General features: G+C 41.0%; 1 protein-coding gene and 1 long non-coding RNA gene across 7 annotated transcripts in view; one reads left to right on the top strand and one right to left on the bottom strand.

Annotated features, from left to right (window-relative positions):
* The window catches only part of NLK (nemo like kinase), a 105,887-nt gene extending 94,360 nt beyond the window's left edge, over window positions 1–11,527 (bottom strand). Inside the window, exon 1 of one of the 2 annotated variants that reach the window (XM_030536227.1) lies at window positions 10,050–11,527. In XM_030536227.1, the coding sequence (XP_030392087.1) occupies window positions 10,050–10,507 (458 nt within the window). In that variant the 5' untranslated portion in view covers window positions 10,508–11,527. The remainder of the gene's footprint in view (window positions 1–10,049) is intronic. The other variant, XM_030536226.1, reaches the window with a different exon arrangement.
* Window positions 11,528–11,719: 192 nt separating this feature from the next.
* LOC115636422 overlaps window positions 11,720–23,016 on the top strand; it is a 45,384-nt gene continuing 34,087 nt past the window's right edge. For all 5 annotated transcript variants that reach the window (XR_003996923.1, XR_003996924.1, XR_003996921.1 and 2 more), the window contains exon 1: window positions 11,720–12,211. This is a non-coding gene — a long non-coding RNA (uncharacterized LOC115636422). The remainder of the gene's footprint in view (window positions 12,212–23,016) is intronic.

The following is a 23,016-nucleotide window of genomic DNA, read 5'->3' as shown; positions in this document are numbered from 1 at the left end:
GTACACCTGCGGGAGGTCCGCCAAAGCTGCGGGACCAGCGGACCCTCCGCAGGCAAACCGCTGAAGGCAACCTGCCTGCCACCCTCGTGACGACTGGTAGAGCACCCCCCCATGGCTTGCCACCCCAACCACGCGCTTGGCGTGCTGGGGCCTGGAGCCGCCCCTGCTTGTGGAGGTGGTTTTATTATTCTGACAGGAAAGCTCTCTCCCGTCGGCACAGAGCATCTTCATCAGATGCAATGCAGCTGCACCACTTCACATGTAGACAGGGCCTAGGATTTGCAAAAAATCAAATCTAAACATTGCATGCAAACACACACTACATATTGGTGTGACGAACAGTACAGAAAAAAAAGTTAATGCAATTTGTCTTATTAAAATCTTTCCACTAAGATAACAGCTCTGTTCTATAATTGTATAACTCCTGTATTCCTTTCCCTGCAAGTATTTTCTTTCCCATCTCACCTCAGGTCTTACACCTTGTTTTTGTTGGTATTTTTATAATAAATTTTGCAGTAACTATTTGCTCCATAGTTGCTACCAGTAATTCCTACAGCCCAGCTGTACTTTAAAGCATGATTTAATGCTTTAACATTTGACACTCTAAGTTTTGGTTTGGTATGTTTGTTGTTTTGGTAGACTACATTTATATCAAAACCAAGACCGCTTTAAAAAAGTTAAAGTGACAATCATTTTGTTTAAAGCACCTCCACGTAACATGATTATAGTGGCCTAATTACTGTAAAAGCCCAAATTAGATTATTATAAATTCAGTCACTAAAATTCCCATGTTTATTCAACATTATAGTTCATAATTTAAATGTTCATGTGTCACAAAATCCAGCATTATTTGGTTCCCACAAGTACTTTGACTAGATCACCTAGCTTGCTACTAATGCATATGTTGTTAACTTGTGTCTAGTGTATGCAAAACTGATGTTACCACAACTAAGAATAATATCTTCCGGATTTTCTGACATTTCTGCATTTAAATTCTCAACCTTATTACTTTAGTGCATATGCAATAGCTACTTTTATTTAGAAAACGAAATTTCACAACATTCGAATGCACACTGAATGTTCTCATACATATACAGAGTCACACACTGAAACATGCACAATTTGTTCATTTCACCTAAGCTCATGCAGTGGGTCTCCATCATAATCTTTACAACTCTAATTTGCAAATAATTGAAGTTACTTCAGTACTCTCTATACTAAGTACTGTACAGGGAATACAATGGTTATCAGATGATTGACAATATTGGAATGGGTTGTAATGGCAACCATTTAATCTGAAACTCTGAACCTTACTTTGTCTGAAGATAGATCTACTCCACAGGTAAACTAATAAAAGCATTTTAATCTTCCTACATAAAAACTGAAGAATCTGGATCATGCAAAGTGTTTGTACGGTGTCCCACATACTCTATACCAACACAGAAAAAGGGTTAATTCCTCTCCCCACGACAAGTAGGAATAATCAGAAAAAAAACAACCTTTGTCACTCTCTTTATAAAAGGGGCTTGCCAGCTGACACCATTCTACTGTAATCTTTTGAGTAATGAAAGATCAAATATGTACACCACCTGGATAACGAAACCATGACTGTAAAAATTGGGAACAATGTCTTATCCAGTTCAAAACCAAAAAGTTAACAGGCAAGCTACTTTTCAATATCTTATACTAGGCCAGATAAGCAAAACTTCAAAAGTAGTCCTGGAAATTCAAAACAGATGAGACTATATTTCCATACAGGAGCCTGCAAAAACACACAAACACACACCCCCAACCACCTCCCCCACACACACCATTCTGCATAGCGTAGCAAACATTCAAGATTCTCTGCCCCGAAAAAAAAGTTAACATATATTTAAAGCTAATTTTGACTCATAGCACCTTCTGAAATGGTTCCAATTTTAGAATCCTGTTTATTTAAGATATTCATTTTAACAACAAAAATTCAGCCTTTCGTGGAAAACAACTCAAAATGTTACCTCATATTTCATATCCCAGTTTCACAGGTAAGTAGGATTACATTTTTAAAAATCCTACCCAAGCAGATTAAGGCTAAATGAGTCCCAGATATAACAATCACAAGCCAGCCCAGAATCAGACACGTCAACAACTTCCTCCCATCCTCCCTGGTTCCAGAGGACATTAATGCTGACTCTTCTTTCCCCCAGTTCCATGGCTCTCCCAAGGAATTAGGCAACTAGCATACCCCACAACATAGCCTGGTGACAACAAGCACGTGCCACACAAACACTTGTTACTCTGCTTCACTCTTACCACCCTGCCTTGATCCATTGCTAAATTATGCATGTGTTTTGTTTCTTCTAAAAGTGGACAATTTAATTGACTTAAATTCTGTTTTTTGTGTATTCTCTCCTAAAACTCCTAAGTAAAAACAAATTAAGAGCTAAAAAAAATGCCTTAGTCGGGGAATGAGGGGAGTCACATCTGAAATATAAATATCTTGTGAAAACCTAATTTTGATTTCCAATCCAGTTACAAGCTGTTCAGCTATAACATTTGCAGAGCTGAGCTGAAAGAACAAATATTGGATTCTATCATGTGCTGTATTGCCAACATGCATTTACATATGGATACAAACAATATCAAGACTTGCAAATGGTGTAATAGAACAAAATGGCATATGAAGTTAGTCATGAAACAATGACCTGTGCATAACTTACTTCAGACTGATTTGCCTGAAAAGAGTCTCACTCACCTTTGAGAGGAATAAAATATATTGTCCATATTCCTTGGTCTTTATGCCATCTTGCAAGGCAACAATTCAGACTTTATTACTTAATATGTTACCCAGTTTCCAGATAGTTTCTTCATAGCTAATAACTGGATATAATAAGAAACCACACCAATGCCAAAATTTATTTTTTCCTGTACAACACCTCATGACAAACAAAAATATTTAGAGATGTCACGCATATATATTTGATTTAATTCATCAACACTAGGGAAAGAGTATATCTATGTTACAACAGGTTCTCTCTTTTCACAAATGTTGGGAAGTGAAATTTTGATACATAAGGAGCATCCCAATTCACCCAACATAAAATTTAAAGAATAAGATCATGCCACCATGATGTATTTCTTTACAACCAACAAGCAACTCTGAAAATCACAACCCTGAATTATTTAAACATAGCACTCATTTTAGCAATACCAGCATACCCATATAAGGATGTATACCCATTTATTCTTAAAGTGTGATGGTCAGTGTTCAGTACAATATATGCACTGCTCTGTCATGTTATTGTCAGCACTGCCTTTTTGCCTCAGGCTTCGTCATGGTTTCCTCAAAGCACCAGTGATATGAAACTGACATAATATCTTAGTTAAGAAATGATGATTAGCTGCATTAGATGTCCCAGGCAACAAAAGAATTTATTACAGCATGATACAAGTACAGCATGATGCTTCACAGATAAATCTCTAATGTAATTTTCAAGTTTGAAGTGGTCCCACCCAACATCTTCAATCCATTCAAGATAGCCTGCTACTACTGAAGAGTTTCTGCCTAGATGAACAATTAGTGGTCACATTTCAAACCTACACATTAGATTAAAGTAGAAGCCAGGAAATTGTACTACAACATCAACGCCAACCTCAGTATCTCATATTTCTGGGTGTTCTGAACAGATCTTCACACAGCAAGCCAAACTATGCAAGCAGTAATTGTGATAATATGAGAAACATGTAGATCAAATTTTCAGATTATGGTATTGCTCTAGACAAACCAGATACATTCGTTGAATTACCTGGCATTTATAGATATCTAGAAGAGAGAATTATCAGCAATGCCGAATGTAATACCCATTTTTCTGCAGTTGCGTTTTCCAGATGTAAACAAACATTTGGTCACAAGCATTTTTTAATTCTACACACACGCACGCACCTTTTTCCATTTTATTTATACACTCCTAAACAGAGTTCTAGAGTCCATCATGAGGCGCAAGAGTTTTACTGGGCAAAACTGATATTTTATGGCATATTTTGAATAGGGGATTTTTCTTCAGAAGAAAAGAAGAAAATTAAGTTATATTCTTTACTTGGCAAAGATGAACTCCAGACCATTAGTCATATTAGTACTTTTTTCAATAGTCTCCTTGGACTTGTCTCAGGTTTGCTCAATTAGCGTGTTCTGTTTTGTTACAACAGTTTCTGCAGTGGCCTTCTCTATGGATAATACGTTATCAGCAGGGATTACTACTTCCACAGCCTCCTACTGATACCTGGCTATATCTAGTTGAGCGAGCATTTCCTGTTTGCAGTTCAAGTATTACTCAGTTTCATAAGCATTTAAAACTCCAAGGAAAAACTTTCAGCTAGGTTTTCTTTTATGCCAATATTGGAAAAATCATTCTAGATTATTGCAAAGCCGCAGATGAAGTAATTGAAAACAAAGGGAGTAACCGTCTTCCCAGATGTCAGTCAACACAGGAATATTTTTCTGATTGTTAGAATCACTTCCTGATTCATTTGCTGAATGGATAACATAGTGTTTGCTAGCAGGAAAAAAACACCACCACTATAAATGTGTCTCCTGGTTCCCACAGGTAAACTTTGTGCCATTGGAAAATTACCTTCACACAAAATGGCTCCACAAAAGCTAATGTCTGCAAACATAACAAAACTCCTCTTGAAAGCTGTTTAATGAAAGCTTTTTAATCTTTCAACTATCTGCTGAGTTTCCATACTTTACTAAACTAGCTCTAGGCTTTTATAGCTGAGATTTGCATTAACACTCAATGCAAAACAGCATCCTGGTTCCCATCAGCATCTGGACACAAAAGGAGAGTTTATCCTACACTTGTTTATAGGATTCTGAACTTACAGCCTCAATTGTTTGTTCTACTAGACCCTCCAACATATTTTTTCCGAAACAAATCATCTGTACTGTACTCTTGCTCAGCACACAAAACTCTTTCACAAAAATATTAAAAGGTTATCAGTAGATTCAAGAAACATCTTCACAGCTGGAGCATTAAATAATAATAATGTAATTCACTTTGAAACAAATTTCAGGCCCACATTTTATCCACTTAATATCAATTACAAATAATCATTTTTTCCAATAGTTACTTAGTATTTGCTTTAACCATTTCAGATCTAAGTACAGGCCAGGGATCAACTGCATCTCCTGACTGTCCTTATCTTTAATATAGTTTCAAGCTACAATCCCATCTTTATATGAACAACAAGACCACTTGGTAAGCCATAAGGGACATAACCTTTAGGATTTTTTTTTTCAACTTGAAGAAAATGAACACTTTAAAACTCATTTCACTTTAAGACTTCAAAATTGGATTGGTCTTCAGTTTTATAGCTTATTTGTATACACATAATTTGTATACAAATATATGTTGACATCCTAGCACCTGATGTTCAGATACAACAGTGAGAGGACATAACATTATACAATGAGCTGGAAGCCATATACATCCTCTTCCATGAACTACACAAGAATACAAAGTGGTAGTTGCACTATTCAAATCTATGTACTTAAAATGTGAATGCTAGTAAATTAAGCTATCAAGTTTTTAAGCTTTACAGAGTTTGTACATTTTCTGTGCATTACATTTACACCCCTTTAAATCTGGACTTCCTTTCAAAAGCAATCCTTTGCCATCACCTTTTAAGTAACTAAATGGATTTCTTAGGAAATAGACCACAAGTAAGGATGCTGTATCCTCATGGATAGGACATTGGACTGGAATTAAGGAGACCTCAGTTTAGTACCCAACTCCACTACTGGCCTGCTCAGTCACTTTAGGCCAATCTCTTCAAAGCCCCATGCCTCAGTTTCCTCATCTGTAAAATGGGGATAATGACACTGACCTCCTTCCTTTGAAAAGTGCTTTTGGATATATAGATGAAAAGCACTATTTAAGATCTAGGTATTAACATTAGCAGCTGTAGTAAGCACCTGCTAAAACACTATTCTCCCTCTCATACACAAACCCCTACTCCCCACATATGCAAGCAAACTGAAAATCACTTAAGAAAGTTTCCCAACAGATCTTCTCCAGCACTGGTTGGTTCCTCACCCTTCTGGGAGGGATGCTCCAGATACTACTGGAGCTATAAGCATCTATAGAGTCTTCTGACCACCATGAAGTGTTCCCAATCCCTTTATGTCTTTCACCTCCTATTGTGGGAGCACACTGGCAGCAAAAAACAGATGTGACTCCCATGAGCAGCACAAGTAGTTACTCTTTTGCTCTCCTAAGGGATGGATGCTGCCAGGGAGCCCCTTATCACTGGCTCAGGGTACAGTGAGGTGCCCTGCAGTGGCTGCTTCAGCTTCTCTACATCCATCCTGCGGAAGCTTTACAGGCACTTCAGTGGTTCTCAAACTTTTGTACTGGTGACCCCTTTCACATAGCAAGTCTCTGAGTGCGACCCCCCCCTTATAAATTTAAAACACTTTTTTATATATTTAACACCACTATAAATGTGGGAGGCGAAGCAGGGTTTGGGGTGGAGGCTGGCAGCTCACGACCCCCCACGTAATAACCTTGCAACTCCTGGAGGGGTCCTGACCCCCAGTTTGAGAACCCCTGCACTAGTGTTTTCTCTTCCTCTCTGATACCAAGCCCCCTTCTTCGTAGGGGAATCCCACCAGCTGGCAGCAGGTCTCCGTAGCAACACAGAAGCACTACCGTGGAGGACAGCTCCTCATGCACATGCACATTCTAAGGATGTACAGGAGTCTTCCAAAAACCATATATAGGATGAAATAAGGAATACACGCAGAACTTTCACTAAGGATAAAGATTTATACGACAGAATTGTTAACTAATTTAAGTGTGAGTTGACACTGATCCTTTAAAGACCAGGATATCTGCAAACTGCTCTGGTTTAAGCAAGTTAAGTTGTAGTCCTTGGACTATTGGCAAGCTGACAACAGAGACCTGAGTTAAGCAAATTTTAGATGTCCTTGGCTAAGGCACTTTTAAACCCTTCACTGCTTTTAACAACTTTTTTTTTCCATTTTCACCAACCTTTCGTAAGTACCAGTCTTTGGTTAAGTTACTGCATGTACCTGTTTATTCTTTACTAAAATGTACTGGACCCTGAACGGTAAAGTAATTTATTTATGTCTGTTCAGTCTGTTGGCAATTCTTTATGGCTAAACTAGCTAAATTAAGCTTATTTCAGAATCTACCTGTAGTTGAGGGAGATGACATTTGTCAAGGATACTCAAATTATGCTGCAGTGGTGCCCACATAAACAAGGATATAATCTGTTTATACAGACAACAGTAGCAGTACAAATCTGAATGAGATAGTGTGGAAAACACTGAAGCATGATGCTTTGACAACTCATGAGTGGTGAAGTACAACAGCACACTGGCTGCACCAAAACATCAGTTTATTTGGCTGGTACTCTAAAACCTTTGGATGTAAACAAAACCTAACAGGCACTGTTAATTACAAATATTAATTCAATTGTCAAAACAAAATCTTTACTAGACAGCTAACAGGAAATTCAATACCTTTACAAAACTGTCCACTGCTGATAACTTATTTCACTAGTTACATTCAGCACCAAGATAAATCAAGTCCCAGTTGACTGACTATTCAGTGATAAATCTGAATGGTAAATTGCAGGATTACTTCTACAAATATCTCATCTACATGCAGAAGTAATACCAATTTCCTTCAAAATCACAGGCATTACTTTTTTCAGCAATTAATTACTGCCACTATGTGTTTAGGCAGAGAAAGAGTCATTATATAAAATTAGTTTATGTTTTATTAAAGCTCTCAGGTTACACAGGTACCAAACTTACATTTTTCATATCTAAATGATTTTAGGTGATTTCATGTAGATACACGTACGTTATAAATGCATTCTTATATCCTGAAACACAATTTGCTTACACGCTAGATCTTAAATTCTGGATGCATCTCACCTGCAAGCGATAACCTCAAATGCCAAAAGCAGAGCAAGGACCACTGAATTATCTCAGAATTTAGTATGCGCAAAACAGGAACTAATTGCAAATATATAATTTAAACATAACTAATTGCTCAGTGCATAGGAATATACTAAGTTCCATACTGGATAATACCTGTACGCCACACTATGGTAATCTTAACCATTTTTTATTAAAAATTTCACAATTTATCTTTAAGTAAATATTGAGATCACAATTCTGCAATGGAAGCCACACCGGGAGACCCTTCCATCTGTATAGATCCAATTGGACGATCAGGGCTAAGTTAATACCAGTGAAACATTTGGCCATCATTCTACTGTAGTCACACAGTCAACTGCTATTTCAACAACTTATTTTCCTTTTTCTTGCTGTCACACTATACTATTTACTCTGCATCTTTTTATTTCATCAAAATGAAATATTAACAAAGTACTAAAACAACAAAAGCAGGTCTCTTTTTCCAGCCTGTTTGCAAACAGAACAGACACAACAGAAACCTAAGGAAATGCACACAGTAGCAATGTATGTATGTCCCAATTGATAAAGAATAGGATGTGATCTTACACAGTAGCCAAAATTAACAAAGCCTACAGTAAAGTATATTCCAAAATATAGACAGATATATCTCGAGTAATAAAAATCAAGGACAGGTGGAAATAATCTTCGGATATATCTTGACAGTGGACTTCTTTCTAGTTTTTATCTTAAACTTAAATCACATTACACTGAACAGTGGCAAGAACACCTTCACTAGGGATACAGCAATTCAGGCTCTTTATAAGCATGTGTTATCCCTTGACTTTGAAAAATTAATATGTCATTTACAGTATGGAGATCTCAAAATTCGAAGTTTCCTCTTAAATAGTAAAAATGCAAGTTAAAATAGTAACTCAGCCCCTTAAAATTTATCTAGTTTAAGCCTCAAGTTTTGTCTTCTTAAAAACATGATTTTGTAACAAAGACATGTGTCTGGATAGTTTATCAATCACCTACCTTTAAAAAAGAATAAAGTCTTGTTTTTCAAAGACTTCTACTGTAAAACACTCTGGAGCTGCAATACGTACCAGCATACAAAGACAATCACAGCTTTAAAGGGTGCAGTACTTTTAATTAAGTAAAATGAAATTACAGGAAAGCTGCTAAGGCAGATGTCCCTTAAATGACACTAAGAAGTTATATTAAAAAAAATATAGAGAGAGGTTTTGTGGGGTCACGCCACAATTATATGCTTGTGACTTCATATCTGTGATACAGGAAGTGTGCTGCAATACGCCTGCTCTGGCAAAAAAACAAAACCCAGACATACTTCGTGTTTCTAACGCATCTTCAAGTCAATGGTAAATTTGTTGATTTAAAATCAACACATCATAAAAATGAAAAATAAACGCTGTTTTCTTTCAGTGACCCTGGAAAGAAGGACTAAAGGGAATTAAATAGGCTAAAGTTGGAGTAGTCACAAATTCTATTTTAAGAGATTAAGTTTCAAAATAAGATCTACTGAAATAAGTGGCCATGGAGAAGACAAGACATTCAGAGGTACAGTAAGACAGAAATACGCGTTTATGAGGAAAGTGTAAAGTACAGGGATCACTGTCTTAGGTGGTCTGTAATGTGTTACTGTAGAGCAAATGTTGTCTGCTCAACTGAAATCTTGGCAAGTGTCTAACGAAAAATTTAATTTTCACATTTCCCATTTGAAACTCTTAAGTCTAAAAGTATATTCTATTACTCAATTGTTATCAAAAATTGATAATGCATTTTAAAGCTGTGCAGTTCACCTCCAAGGAAAACAAATGCCATTTCATTCTCATAGTCTACAGTTTTTAAGGTATGTATAAATATGTTGCATTTGTCTCAAAATAATGGTGTCATCCAAAAACTGACTTGGCTTATGGCATGGCCTAATGGCACGAGGTTGTTGCCCCACAAAAACCAACTTTCTACAATAGATATGAATCACTAATAGCAATTTGTAAGTAAGTAGTTTTCTTATATTCAGGCCCAAATGACAAAAATGAGTTATGATTTGGTAAATAATGAAAAGGAAAAATTAGCTGAGTTTATTTTCTGTACTCACCAAACGACACCAAAGGCTCCATATCCAATAGGTCTGTCCGGCTCAATATCCAGTTGCTGTTGTGGATGATGTGAGTGCTGATGATGGTGCGCTTTAACTGCAGCAGCTGCTGCTGCCTGTACCTGAGCAGGGGCCGCTGCAGCTGGTCCAGGGGCCTGACCCGGTGCCGGTGATGGGAAATATGGCTGTTGCTGCCCTGGGTTTAACATGGCTGCAGCTGCAGCCGCAGCTGCGGCTGCCGCAGCCGCCGAAGAGGCATGCTGCTGTACGGGATGTACTGCAGCCGCAGAGCCTGGATGCAAGTGATGTTGAGGGTGGTGGTGGTGATGGAGGTGAGGAGGGGGGAGGTGAGGAAGGTGGTGATGATGGTGGTGGTGGTGACCTGCTGCAGCTGCAGACGTACCGCCATTGTAAGCCGCCATCATTTTTGCGTTGGCTGTTGTGCCACAAAGAGACATTCAAAAAAATGCCCTTTGACTGGATAACAACTGGGTCAAGCTGTCATTTGGCCATAAAAAATGAAATTTGCTACACTTTAAAAGAAGTCAGGTTTCATCATACACGGCCCACCTTCAAAAGCATTGAGCTCAACTAGCTTCACATCTCCATCAAGCCAAACAATCTGATGAATCTTTTCACATACACGTGAGCCTGTGCGCCCCAAACCCCCTTTTCCCCCCCAAGAGTTCCGCCGTGATTGGCTACTAAAACTCCATCCTTGGGTTGTTGGGGCTTTTCGCACCAGTCTTTAGAAATAAAATGATCACTCCCCCTCCCCCCCGGGAAAAGGATTTGAAGTCACCCCCCTGGAATAGTTTGAGAGTATTGAGAAGCCTACCCCTTCCATTCCCACATCCTCTACGTCAAAACCTTCATAGAGATCCCCCAGGCCTTCTACATCACTCCCCTCTTCTATGCCCCCACCCCCTGAAATAGACTAAAAACTTGAAGGCTCCCAACTTTCCCTGGAAAGACAGAGAAGTGCGCTGTCCACATACACAGAGCAGCCAGAGAAGGGATGAGAATCAGGAGGGGGAGGGAAAGAAGGGGATAAAATAAATGGGGGGAGGAACCAAGATGTGAGACAGGAGAAGGGATGGAAGAAGGGAGAGAGAAAGTGACAAATGAAGGAGTGGGGAAGGGAATGAGAGGAGAATAAAAGGGGGTAGGAGAAAACGGGGGGGAGATGAGGGAGAGAGGCGGCAGGAGCCCCAGCCCCCTCTGTGGCTGCCTCCCCGGGGCCCTGACAGCCTGACCCAGTGCGGGGCGTGGGTGGGGGGGAGCCCGGAGGCTGCAGCCCCCCCCTCAGGCAGGGAGGGGAAGGAGCAGGAGCCGGGATGGGGGGAGGGGAGAGGGTCTCCCGCAGAGTGTGTGCGGGAAGGAGAGGAGGGAGGGGGGTTCTCAGGCCCCCGCCGCAAGGCGCCGCTCCGCCCCCCGGCAGTCACCGCCTCCTTCTCCTCGGCCGCCCGACCCGCCGGCGCCGCCGCCGCCGCTGCTGTCGAGACTCACCTCCTCCCGGAGCCCCTGAGCGGAGCGCACAGCGAGCGAGCGGCGGGCACGCGCACCCGGCCTCCCCTCCCCACCCCCCCATGCGGGGCGCGTGCCCGACACCCGCCCGCAGCCAATCGGACCCGGCCGACCAGGCTCCGCGAGAGCCGCCCCTAGCCAATCACCGTGCAGAGCAGAGCTCAGCCAGCCCATAGGCTTCGGCTGTTGCACAGACTCCGAGACTCAGTCCCGCCCACTTGACCCTGCTATCCAATCATCACGCGCCTTCCCGACAAGTGCCGGCGAGACCCCGCGAGATTCCCTCACCTCACACAACCCTCACCTCGAATGGCCGCACCTTCTTCACCTCACTGGCCAATCACATAGCACTGGTTTTCCCAACTGACCAACCGTCTCTCCACAGCTAAAACCTACCCCCAAAAAGGTCACCGGGCCAATAGAGCTTAAAGGCGGGAACTCAAGTTGATTGACAGCTCTTCTCACGAGTGACGGATGCTGATGGAGCTGTCGTTCTTCAAATCGTAAGGGGGAGATTTCCCGTGACGGATCAGGAAGCGGCTTGTGCCACCTTCGCTGAGGTCAGACGACCAGTCAGAGGCAGGGATGGCGCGATGAGCAGGCGAAGCGGCCAATCCGAGAGGAGGGAGGGCGCGGTGAGTTAAGGACGCTACTGGCAAGGGAAGAGGGGCAAGTGGATTTCATCGCTGGGGAGGCACGGGAGGGGCCTAAAGGGGAAGGAACTTCCGGGAGCCTGAGGTGACCGAGGGCTGGTAGCCGCTGCTTGCCAGGCTGGGCTGGGCTGGGCAGGGCAGGCCTCAGGGTATGGTCCAGGCGGAGATGCGGGGCGCCGTGTTACCCCAAGTCCCCGCGCTGGTTGCTCGGCCGGCCGCCTGCAGCGTGGCCCTCCCTGCCTCAGGGTGGCTGGCGTTAGTGCATCGCATCAGGCTTGCCCCGCCCCGTCCCTCCCAAACCTGGTGAATCAAGGATCTGGGCCAGGGGAGCCTTAACCCCCCCCCCATGTAAAGTGCCAACAAAAGAACCGTTGGCCCAGCCCAACTGACAGAAATACGTTTGTGGGAGGGGGGTGGCTTTAAATGGATCCCTGCTTGAGGGGCAATAATCTGTGTGGATGTGAAAACCGGCAAGTGAAACGGACTCGAACCAAAGGGAGACCCTGCAGTGTCAGAGATAATCCGATCTCTTGGGCCTGGGGCTCATGACCCTGCTCGGAAGCAGAGCCAGATATGGACAGTAAAGAACCTTGCTTCTAAAACCAGCAACCTGCGCCTCCCTCCAAAACGACGAGAGTCTTCTCTCGCTTCTGAACAGAGTTAATCCACCTCCCCCTGAGCCAATAGCTGTGTTGATAGAAGAAGCTCTCCCGTTCACACAGGGCTGTCTATAAAGGATTTACATCAGTATAACTATGTCGCTCAAGGGATGTGGATTTTTCACACCCCTAAGCGATTTAGCTAGACTGATACAAGTCTGAAGTGCAGACCTGGGTTTAGTAACGGATACTGTAGTGAAATCTTATATTATTAGGATTTTACTACATTTACTACATCTACTACTGAATATTTACTAGCATACTTAGCAGTCCTATCCAAAGTTAAAATAAATGTCACTCTCCACCATAAATAAGGCAAGTATATCTTTGTACATCACATCCTTGATTGATTTATTTTTAAGGTGGTGGTTCCTGTAGTGACTAAAAGTCCAATAATTCAAAATGATTCTCCCAAATTGTATTAGGAAACGCAATGTGTCTGAGCCAAAAGAGGCAGACAAAATAAGGATACATTCTATATATGCATAAGTAAGTTTGAAAATACTGCTCAAATCTGGGAGGCAGCTTTAATTTTCTACAACTCATTGTCCTTAGACTAACCGAAGTATTATGGGAAATGCATAAAAAATTACTAAATGGTGAGTATTTTTAAATATATTTAAATTAGACAGGCAGGGTAGCAATTCAGTGTCAGAGGAAGAATGACTGACAGAGTGAATTTGCAGGTGTCACCCTCAAATGTGAGCAAGTTGACAGCCCTTCTTACTCCTCCCCAGATGACACAGGGAATGTCTCTACATAGGGAAATTGACCGGCAGAACTATAGTGGTATAATTATACTGCCGGTCAAATTCCCTGTGGATACAAGGCCTATCTCTTATTATTCCAACTTTTGTTAAAAAGGCAACAGCCAAATCATTGTGCTGTTTTTATAATAGTACAGAAGAAGCTGAGATCACTGCACGTGTAATCCCATTACAGTACCAGGCAGACTGTGGTATGTACTTTCTTGAAAGCTTCAAAATAGTTAGCCTAATTTTGATAAGAATAGGCTTCTAAATACCTTTAGCATCTTGTTTGACATATTGATAGAAGGGATGAAGAATTTTTGGTAAAACTAGATATATCAATTACATTTTACAAACATGGCAGTGAACATTTGTATGTAGAGTATTGCCCAGTTTTGCAAACATTCCACCAACATTTGGTGGAATTTTTCTTAGTGTTATGATCCACTAATGAGCAAACCTCATTATTGGACATCAAAAGAGAGAAGATTTAAAATCAGGTTTTGTTTGCATTTTGTGTCTTTTGATGCCTGCTCACATCTCTCATTGAAGTCAGTGGGAGCCATGAATGTGGTTCAGAATACAGAGCTTCACCCCTAAGTATCTTGCACTGGGATGCTAACTAGGCATCACCATCCTCAGGAGAAATGCAGGAATCTAAGGGTATATCTACACTACCCGCCAGATCGGCGGATAGCGATCGGTTTCGGGGCTCGATATATCGCATCTCATGTAGAGACTATATATCGATCCCCGAACGCACTCCCATCGACTCCGGAACTCCATCAGAGCGAGTGGTGGCAGCGGAGTTGACGGGGAGCCGCGGCCATCGATCCCGCGCTGTGAGGACAGGAGGTAAGTCGAAATAAGATACTTCGTCTTCAGCTACGCTATTCATGTAGCTGAAGTTGCGTATCTTATATTGACCCCGCCCCCTAGTGTAGGCCAGGCCCAGGGTATAGAAGCAACCAACAGGGCAGACAGTGTGTGCACCAATTTGAGGGCTGGTATATACACTAGGGAGGGTATCGATCTAAGATACGCAACTTCAGCTGTATGAATAGCGTAGCTGAAGTCAAAGTATCTTAGATCGATTTACGTTGGGTCCTCACGGTGCGGGATCGACATCCGTGGCTCCTCGTGTCGACTCCGCTACCACTGCTCGCTCCAGTGGAGTTCTGGAGTCGACGGGAGCGTGTTCAGGGATCGATGTATTGCGTCTAGATGAGACACGATATATCAATCCCAAAAAAATCGGTGGGTAGTCTGGACATACCCTGAGTTTAGCACACATAGATCACTCCCAGAGAAAAAAACTACCTGCAAGAGTTAAAACAAAAAAAGGAACAACAAAATGGTGCAGTGTGATCTTGTTAAAACGCCCTTTGCCCCTCCATGATGGCAACACTTTTTGAAGATTGCATGGAAGAAATATTTTTAAAGGGGAAAAATCCAGTTTGGACCTAACCTCCCTAGTGTAATTCTCTGATCAAGAGCAAACAAGATGTGATATTTTGGTGGTTGTTCACAGGCAAGCACCTACATACGACAATCACAAGTGCTTTGCAGATGCCTAAGTTAGACACCTCTGTATGGAAATTCAGGCTCTACCCCTGCAAACACTTGTGTAATTTTAATGTACATTAGTAGTTCCACTGAAGCCAATGCACAATGTTCCTGGGATTTGAAAGCATAGTTAGTAGCGGTTTTTGTCTGTAGCACAAGCAGTGCTTGTCTGCTTTGCGAGGTTTGTAAAGTAAGCTGTGGTCCTGAAATATCCTTACATGTGCGCAATGTATTTCTAATTAATAAAAATACTTCTATTGCATCTGTCATTCAAAGATCTTAATTTGTGTTCCACATTTTATTATGATTTATTCATTATTCTAACGTTTACAAACTCTCCATTGCATTTGTTTGTACCGCATATTTTTACTTACTTTAATCCTGATTCTGCAAACCACCTAAGCACTTGTTACTTTACATGTGTGAGTAATCCTGTCAAAACCATGTGAACAAAGTTACACAGGTTCTGAAGCATTGGCAAAACTGGAATAGATGTCCAATTTGAAATAAATAAGGCTGGATTTTTAGAGGTGCTGAGCACTCGTAGCTATCATTGATTACAACTGCTGCTAAGCACTTCTGGAAATTAGCCCAGCATACCTCAAGATGAGGCTTCAGAATTAGTGGTCACATCTGGATAATTTGGTTACTAATGAATACATTGTATTAAGATTGTGTGTGTGTGTACACACATATGTACATATTATAGCTTGTGTTACCAACTAAGTTTGACTTCAGAATTCTGAATCATGCTTTCTGGATTTACTATAAAAATCAGTAAATGAGATATAATTAGGAATTACTGTGAAACATTGCATTTGTTTTTCATAATAGCTGCGACAATATGTTGTTCTTACAAAGCAACAGCACTGGAAATAATTATGGAAACACCAGCTAGAGCAAGGGAAGATTTTGTTGGACTCAACATTATAGTATAACAAGACACTGATCTAAATCTCATTACAAAATTACTATCTGGCAAGAAAAGACTAACCTCACGCATTCGAGAGTGGTGTAACCCAGTGGTTCTCAGTCAGGGGTATGTGTACCCCTGCGGTTACTCACAGATCTTCCAGTGGGTCCATCAACTCATGTAGGTATTGGCCTAGTTTTACAACAGACTACAGAAGAAGCATTAGCGAAGTTAGTGCAAACTAACATTTCATACAGACAGTGACTTATTGTAATGACTCTCTATACTATACACTGAAATGTAAGTACAATATTTATATTCCAATTGATTTGTTTTTTAATTATATGGTAAAAATGAGAACGTCGGCCATTGTTCAGTAATAGTGTGCTCGAACTCTTTTGTATTTTTTATATATGATTTTGTAAGCAAGTAGTTTTTAAATTAGGTGAAACTTGGGGGCCCGCAAGACAAAACTCCTGAAAGGGGTACAGTAGTCTGGAAAGGTTGAGAACCACTGTTGGTCTAACCAACATCCTGAGATGAACACTTTTGCATGATTGATGAAATTTAGAAATACAAAAAGCAAAAAGAACACTAAGAAATGTGACGGAGCAGTGGTGTGGGGTACAAGATCACGTAGCAAATGTTGACAGTGTCGTTTGTCATTTATGTGTGTTTATATGTGATCCCAAGCCCATTCCAGTTAGTCGGAGACTTTCCCCTGAATCTGGTCCTTAGTGAATTGTGTTATTTTATTTTATTTTATTTACATAAAATACTTGGCCTAAAATGTACTATGGAAAGTACTGTATGTCAGCATCTGAAAAAAATTGCTGTTCCTTTTTAAAAAAAGAAAACTAATTATCATAACTAATGGCAATCATCATTACTACACTATAAAGCCGAGGATCGTGCCTTCCATTATGACCTTAATCTTGCAAAGCCCTCTGTAGTGTATAGCAAAAGCTGTTGTCCTCCAATGCATCTGCATTCCAAGTCTGCTCATGGGCACACGCAAGCTTAAACGATAGGTGTATTCATCTGCATTGCGAGTGTGCTCCGGTAAACAGGACACAAGTGCGGGAGGTAGGAGAACTCGGTTCCAGTTCTGGCTCTGTCACCACTGACTCACTGTGTGATCTTGGCCAAAACACTACAAATCACTCTGCCCCCGTTTCCCCACCTGTAGATTGGAGATAAAGATGTTTAATGGTACCCGATCGTTGTGTGTTTTGAGTCTAATGACCGAAAAGCACCACTGAAGTGTTATATATTACTGTTACGAATAGCATGTCTCACATGTCCTTACTATTTGTTTGGTTAAATGAGATCGAGGGCCAGTTTTTACTCATCAATCAAGTGGAGGGCTGATGAGAGATAGTGTTTGAAGAGATGCATCTATCTGAGGTATCTACATCCAGTTCTGGCAGATGACAGCATGGAAGGAGCCCCTTAACAAGTATATCTGGCTGGCATGCAGGGTCTGTAAACCCCCTCTTTGGGTTCCCCATATTGTATTCTCCTGTGCAGCCGAACCTTAACCAGTCCGACTGCTTTTTTGGCATCCCACACACACTCAGAGAAGGGGACAAGGTTCCCCTTCATGCTTTCACTTGATCCTCTTTTTTGCAGAATGCCACACCTGCTCTGGAGGCTGCAGGAAACAAATCAAAGTATGTTGTAGCATAAACCAAAAGAACTATCACCAGGAGAGTCTGCTGTTGTATATTTAAAAAGACCATGAGCGCATGAGAGGAATGAATCATTTTTTAAAAACCGATTGACAGCCCTTGCAAGATAGCATTTAAAGAGTCAGTTTCTTGTTTAAAAAATGGGCAGAAACATTCAGAGATCAAGTGACAGTGAAATATGTAAAACTTTTCTACTGAACCATTCAAGGGAATATAAGATGTACAGAAAAAATAAACACTCTGCTCATCACTTCTAAGATACCCTTCGTTTCCTCATTTCTGAACTTAATGGAGCTACCCTTTATTCACCATGAGTAGCACTTACAGCATGCGTTAGTAAGCCCTGCAAGGTACAGAATCAAGCTGTCACATATTATTACGTGTGCTTCACAGCTTTTCTTTTCACCGTTCCAATCATCCAGGGCTAGCCTGTGCAACTTTTCTCATGCTGAGTAGCATCTTATTTCACGAGTAAGGCTGTTTGCAGAATCTAACCCTCATTAGTTTGGAGGGTGCAGGTAGAGACAGCACGAGACCATGCCAAAGCCTGGATTGACTGAAACTAATCTGTTGTTCTCAGTGATGCATGGAAATATCTGACTGGTGACTGTTGTTGATGACACATGACAGATCAATTCTAATTTTTTACTGGTGAAGCCACCAGCATCTGTCTGTTGCTATTTTGTTCATACTAACGGTGCTATAAAGTGGTAGCAAGTGTACGGTTTGTGTATCCAACACTGAACACTGGCACTTGTGAGACCTACTTGCCTCAACCCACTAAAAACTACATACCACCTGGCAAAGTTAGATGCGCATCAGTTGCACAGAATACAGCCCAGTTCCTTTGTGAAAAGGTAGCAAGTCAGATCAACATGCGGAGTTCCCTGGACCTGATTCTCCACTGCCTTGAATTTGCCACTCACTTTGCACAGGTGGAATCCTTTTGGCAGCTTCTTGCACTAACTCTGCACAAAGTTAAATGGAGGAAGGTGTGGATATCAGGCCCAGATAGCACTTGGAGAGTCTTCAAAATGTTATTCACAATTGTCTTCCTTAATTAGAAACCTTGTACAATGGGTGGCATTATCCTGTATTGTGTACAATACATGGGCCAGTTCTGGGCATACTGTAATATTCATATACTGCTGGGACTAGTGAGAACAGAAATTTCAGTACTAGAAAGCCTCTCTTTTGACTTCGTAGCTGAAAGCAGTTATGTACATAAATGCCCTTTGCCCTTGTGTATATCCCTTCTTTTGACCCATTAGTGCAAAAAATTATGTAATATTTCTCAAGGAACAAAGCATAATAGGATACTTGTGGATCAGTCAAACACAAGAATCTGTACAAAGGGACTCTGAGCTGGACTATTGATAATTTACCAACCCCCTCCCCCCCCACCCCAATACACAACTCTACAGCCAGCAACGGAACACTGAAAAATGTAAATGCCCGGGTTATATTTTATTCATAAATCCTACTGATGCCATTAAGATGTCATAAATGCAGTGTTATGTTAATATATGCTAATTAGATTTTTTTTCCTTTTCAAATAAACATCCTGCTCTAATTAGGTGCATGGTTCCTAACATACAGAAGACAGTAAATATATTTAATACACACAGAAAATACAAAAAGGCTACAGAATTAAAGCATCTCCATTCATACTAAAAGGCCTTTTTTCATGAAGAATAAATTAGTTGAGGCTTCATCTCAAACCTTTTTTTCCCCCACAAAATTAGAAGCAAATCAGCGCATCTATTAATGAAATTGAGTGTGGGTGGGAAATTGAGTAGTTCCCTATACCTTAAACAGCTTGAGTTAGGAAGGTTTGTGTGGTGATGTTGTTTTGGAGCTAGTAATAAAGGCACATTTCAAGAATGAAGACATAGAAGTCAGTGAGGCTCCATGTAGGCACAGAGATCCATCCACCCATGTATATGAGCTTGCAGGGTTAGGGCCTAATTCAGTTTGTCTGGGGAAGATGGGGTTGTGGAGTCAGTATATGTGCTCAGGAAGGTTGGGAGGATCAAAGTGGCCAAGTTAGTGTGATCAGGGACCTGATCCAAAGCCAACAAAAAGACTGACATTGACGTCAGAGTGTTCAGATCAGGCCCTAAAAGCAGCTGCAGGGGAGACACAGAACTTGTTTGTTTTAAAATCATAATATATTTCGTTATCTGCATAGGGTTTTATTAATATGCATTAGTTACATTTGGTTTTAATATTATAGGCTTATTTTTCAGATGTAGTCACCTAAGGTAGGATGGGAAATTCCTCATTTCAAAGTTCAAATTGGAACAAAGACTGAGTCTAAAGACCTATGCGAGATTCAGCATCAGGACCCACAGATGCATGCATGACCTCATTGTGCTGGCAGTCTCCTTTGCAGTCCTGGCAGCACAGCTTACAAGGTACCAGGCAGCTCCCTGACCATGCATATATAGCAAACCACACACATGATTATCATGCATGTGAGGGAGGATCAAATCCAGGACCTTCAGCACCAAAAGCACAGGCCTGTGCTATGTGAGCTAAAAGAAAACTCTTTTAACTGTGTGGCGGTAAAAGGCTGTAGAGTCATTAAGGCCCCAGTTCAACAAGATAGTTAAGAATGAGCATAACCTTAAGCACATGCATAATCTCACTGAAGTCAGTGGAACTATGCTGATGATCTGCACTCATTGAGAGTCTGATCCAGATGATATGATTACTCCGTGCCCATTCTGCCTGGATTCCTTTTCTCCACCACCACATCTTCCCCTGGGGGTTTTCTGGAGAAGGTGACACAGTTCTGCAATTTGCTCTGTTCAACATTTCATTGCACCAAAAATGCCCCTCTCCTCCTCCCCCCACCGTTCTTCATCACCAGTGTTTCCTTTCATCCTTCCCCTAGCAAATGCTCTCACTCAGTTTTCATGTTGGGACAGCAAATGAACTCCCTCTGAAGCTATGCCAGCAAAGGCATTGATGCAGCAAGAAAATTGACATTCTCTCCAAAGACTATGATGGGCCTGTGTGAGTGAGCTACACAACGGTTAACAAACTCAATGAAGTTCTTTCCATGGCAGCTTTGTCAGATACTTAAGGCGAAATTGTGCTCAGTTGTACTAATGTAACTAAGAAGTACAGTAACTCCATAGTTACTCTGGATATACACCGGTGTAACTGAAAGCAGACTCTGGTTGCTAATGTGTATGATAAAGGGGCACTGTCAAATTAAAACTCAGAGGCCAGATCTTCAACTAGAATAAATCAGTACAGCTTCAATGTGCTCAATGCCTACTTATCAGCTGAAGAACTAACCCCATGGTTTTATAAAAGGAAGTTTTCTCAGCTCTGTTACTGACACCTTAGATCACTATACTGGAGCCATTTTACATATGAAATTTAGTTTTTGCTAAATATGATGTTATCTTTATTATATTTTGCCTTGGAAAAAGAAAATAGATTATTCAGTTTCCTTTTAGTTTCAGTTTCCTCCATTAATTCAAAACCTTTATCCTAAAATACAGACTTAATCTTCTTGCTAATAACATTTCCTTTAACAGTTTCTGAATTATGTCCTTCCTCCCTCCCCCAAGAAGCCTTTTTTTCCTGCACATAAAGCCAAACATAGGAAACTAAGCAATTTGCTGGAAAAGAGAACTGCAAATGGAATTAAGAAAAAAATAGTAGCAGACAAAGCAATACAAGAAAAATGAATAAAGAGAAATAAAATATAATGCAAAGTAGGGCCTGATCCTACAGATACGTACATAGGAGGAACTCTTCTTACAGGAGTAGCCCTATTAAACTCAGTCAGACTACTCATCTGAATAAAGTTACAGATGTGCATAAGTGTTTGTGGGATCAGGCCTAAAAATAAATGTCAACTTTTTCACTTCCTGTTATTGCTCTGTTCATGAACTTCAGCCCCCTCTATTGCTACAGAGAAATAATCTGATCTAACTTGCATTACATCACTAATTTCATTGGAACTGGTCTTGATTTACGCCAGGATAAGTGAGATCAGAATCAGGCCCTATGCTTTTCTGCGTTAGGAATAACAAGAGAAAGTATTTCTGTTACGCTCAACTCGGAATGGCACCCAAAATAGCACCTCTGAAGTTTTCTTGTGTCAACTTCATTTTGAAATAGGTTTGACTGACAACGAGGAAGGCTTTCAGGCAGGTTCAACATGTAAATATGGTTTGTTATATTAAGGGAGAGGTGGGGGAAAGCATTTAAATCAACAACTACGTTTATGCATACCCAGATGCATCATTTGTAGTAATTAGATTATTCTTGACATAATATTGGTAAAGAGCTGTGCTTGCACATTTTAATGTAACCGTTAGGCACACATAACAAGGCCCATTAGGCAGAAATGACAAGATGTATCATTAAACAAGCCAGAAATCTCTCTATGCACAGTAAATGCCCATGCTTGTAAGCACATTCCTCCTAAAACCAACACTACCTTGTACCACCACGGTGACCCAGCAGTCTGTATTCTTGGAAATACCTCTAGGCCAGGGGTCGGCAACCTTTCAGAAGTGGGGTGCCGAGTCTCCATTTATTCACTCTGATTTAAGGTTTCGCATGCCAATAATACATTTTAACATTTTTAGAAGGTCTCTTTCTAAAAGTCTATAACATATAACTAAACTTTTGTTGTATGTAAAGTAAATAAGGTTTTCAAAATGTTTAAGCAACTTCATTTAAAATTAAATTAAAATGCAGAGCCTCCCGGATTGGTGGCCAGGACCCACGCAGTGTGAGTGCCACTGAAAATCAGCTTGCGTGCCGCCTTCGGCACCCGTGCCATAGGTTGCCTACCCCTGCACTAAGCCATGGGAATATAGCGCCTGCATGCCACAAACAATAGCAGCATATTATAAAAACTGCCTTGAACTCCTGAGCACAAACCAAAACATCCTGCATGATATGGCTTTATCCTGCTCACTTTAGAACCAATGGGATTTTTCTCTTACATGGGAGCTCTCTACAAAATACAAACGAATGCGTGGGCAGACTCAAAGCGCTGGATTACTGTGCTGATACCCTGGAAAAACAACATAACTTGCCACAGGAAAAACTGACTCAGTTACTACTGCCATTGCCAGCAATTACTAATCATGAGAAGGTACTTGCACCTCTTGAGTTTATCAGTGCAAATGCTTCATTCGATTCCTGAATGTACATGATGTGAGAGAGTGGTCTC

Source organism: Gopherus evgoodei, chromosome 17, assembly GCF_007399415.2.
Source record: "Gopherus evgoodei ecotype Sinaloan lineage chromosome 17, rGopEvg1_v1.p, whole genome shotgun sequence".
Taxonomy (NCBI): Eukaryota; Metazoa; Chordata; order Testudines; family Testudinidae; genus Gopherus; species Gopherus evgoodei.
Note: the sequence above shows the minus strand (reverse complement) of the source record. Positions and strands in the feature narration are given on the sequence as shown.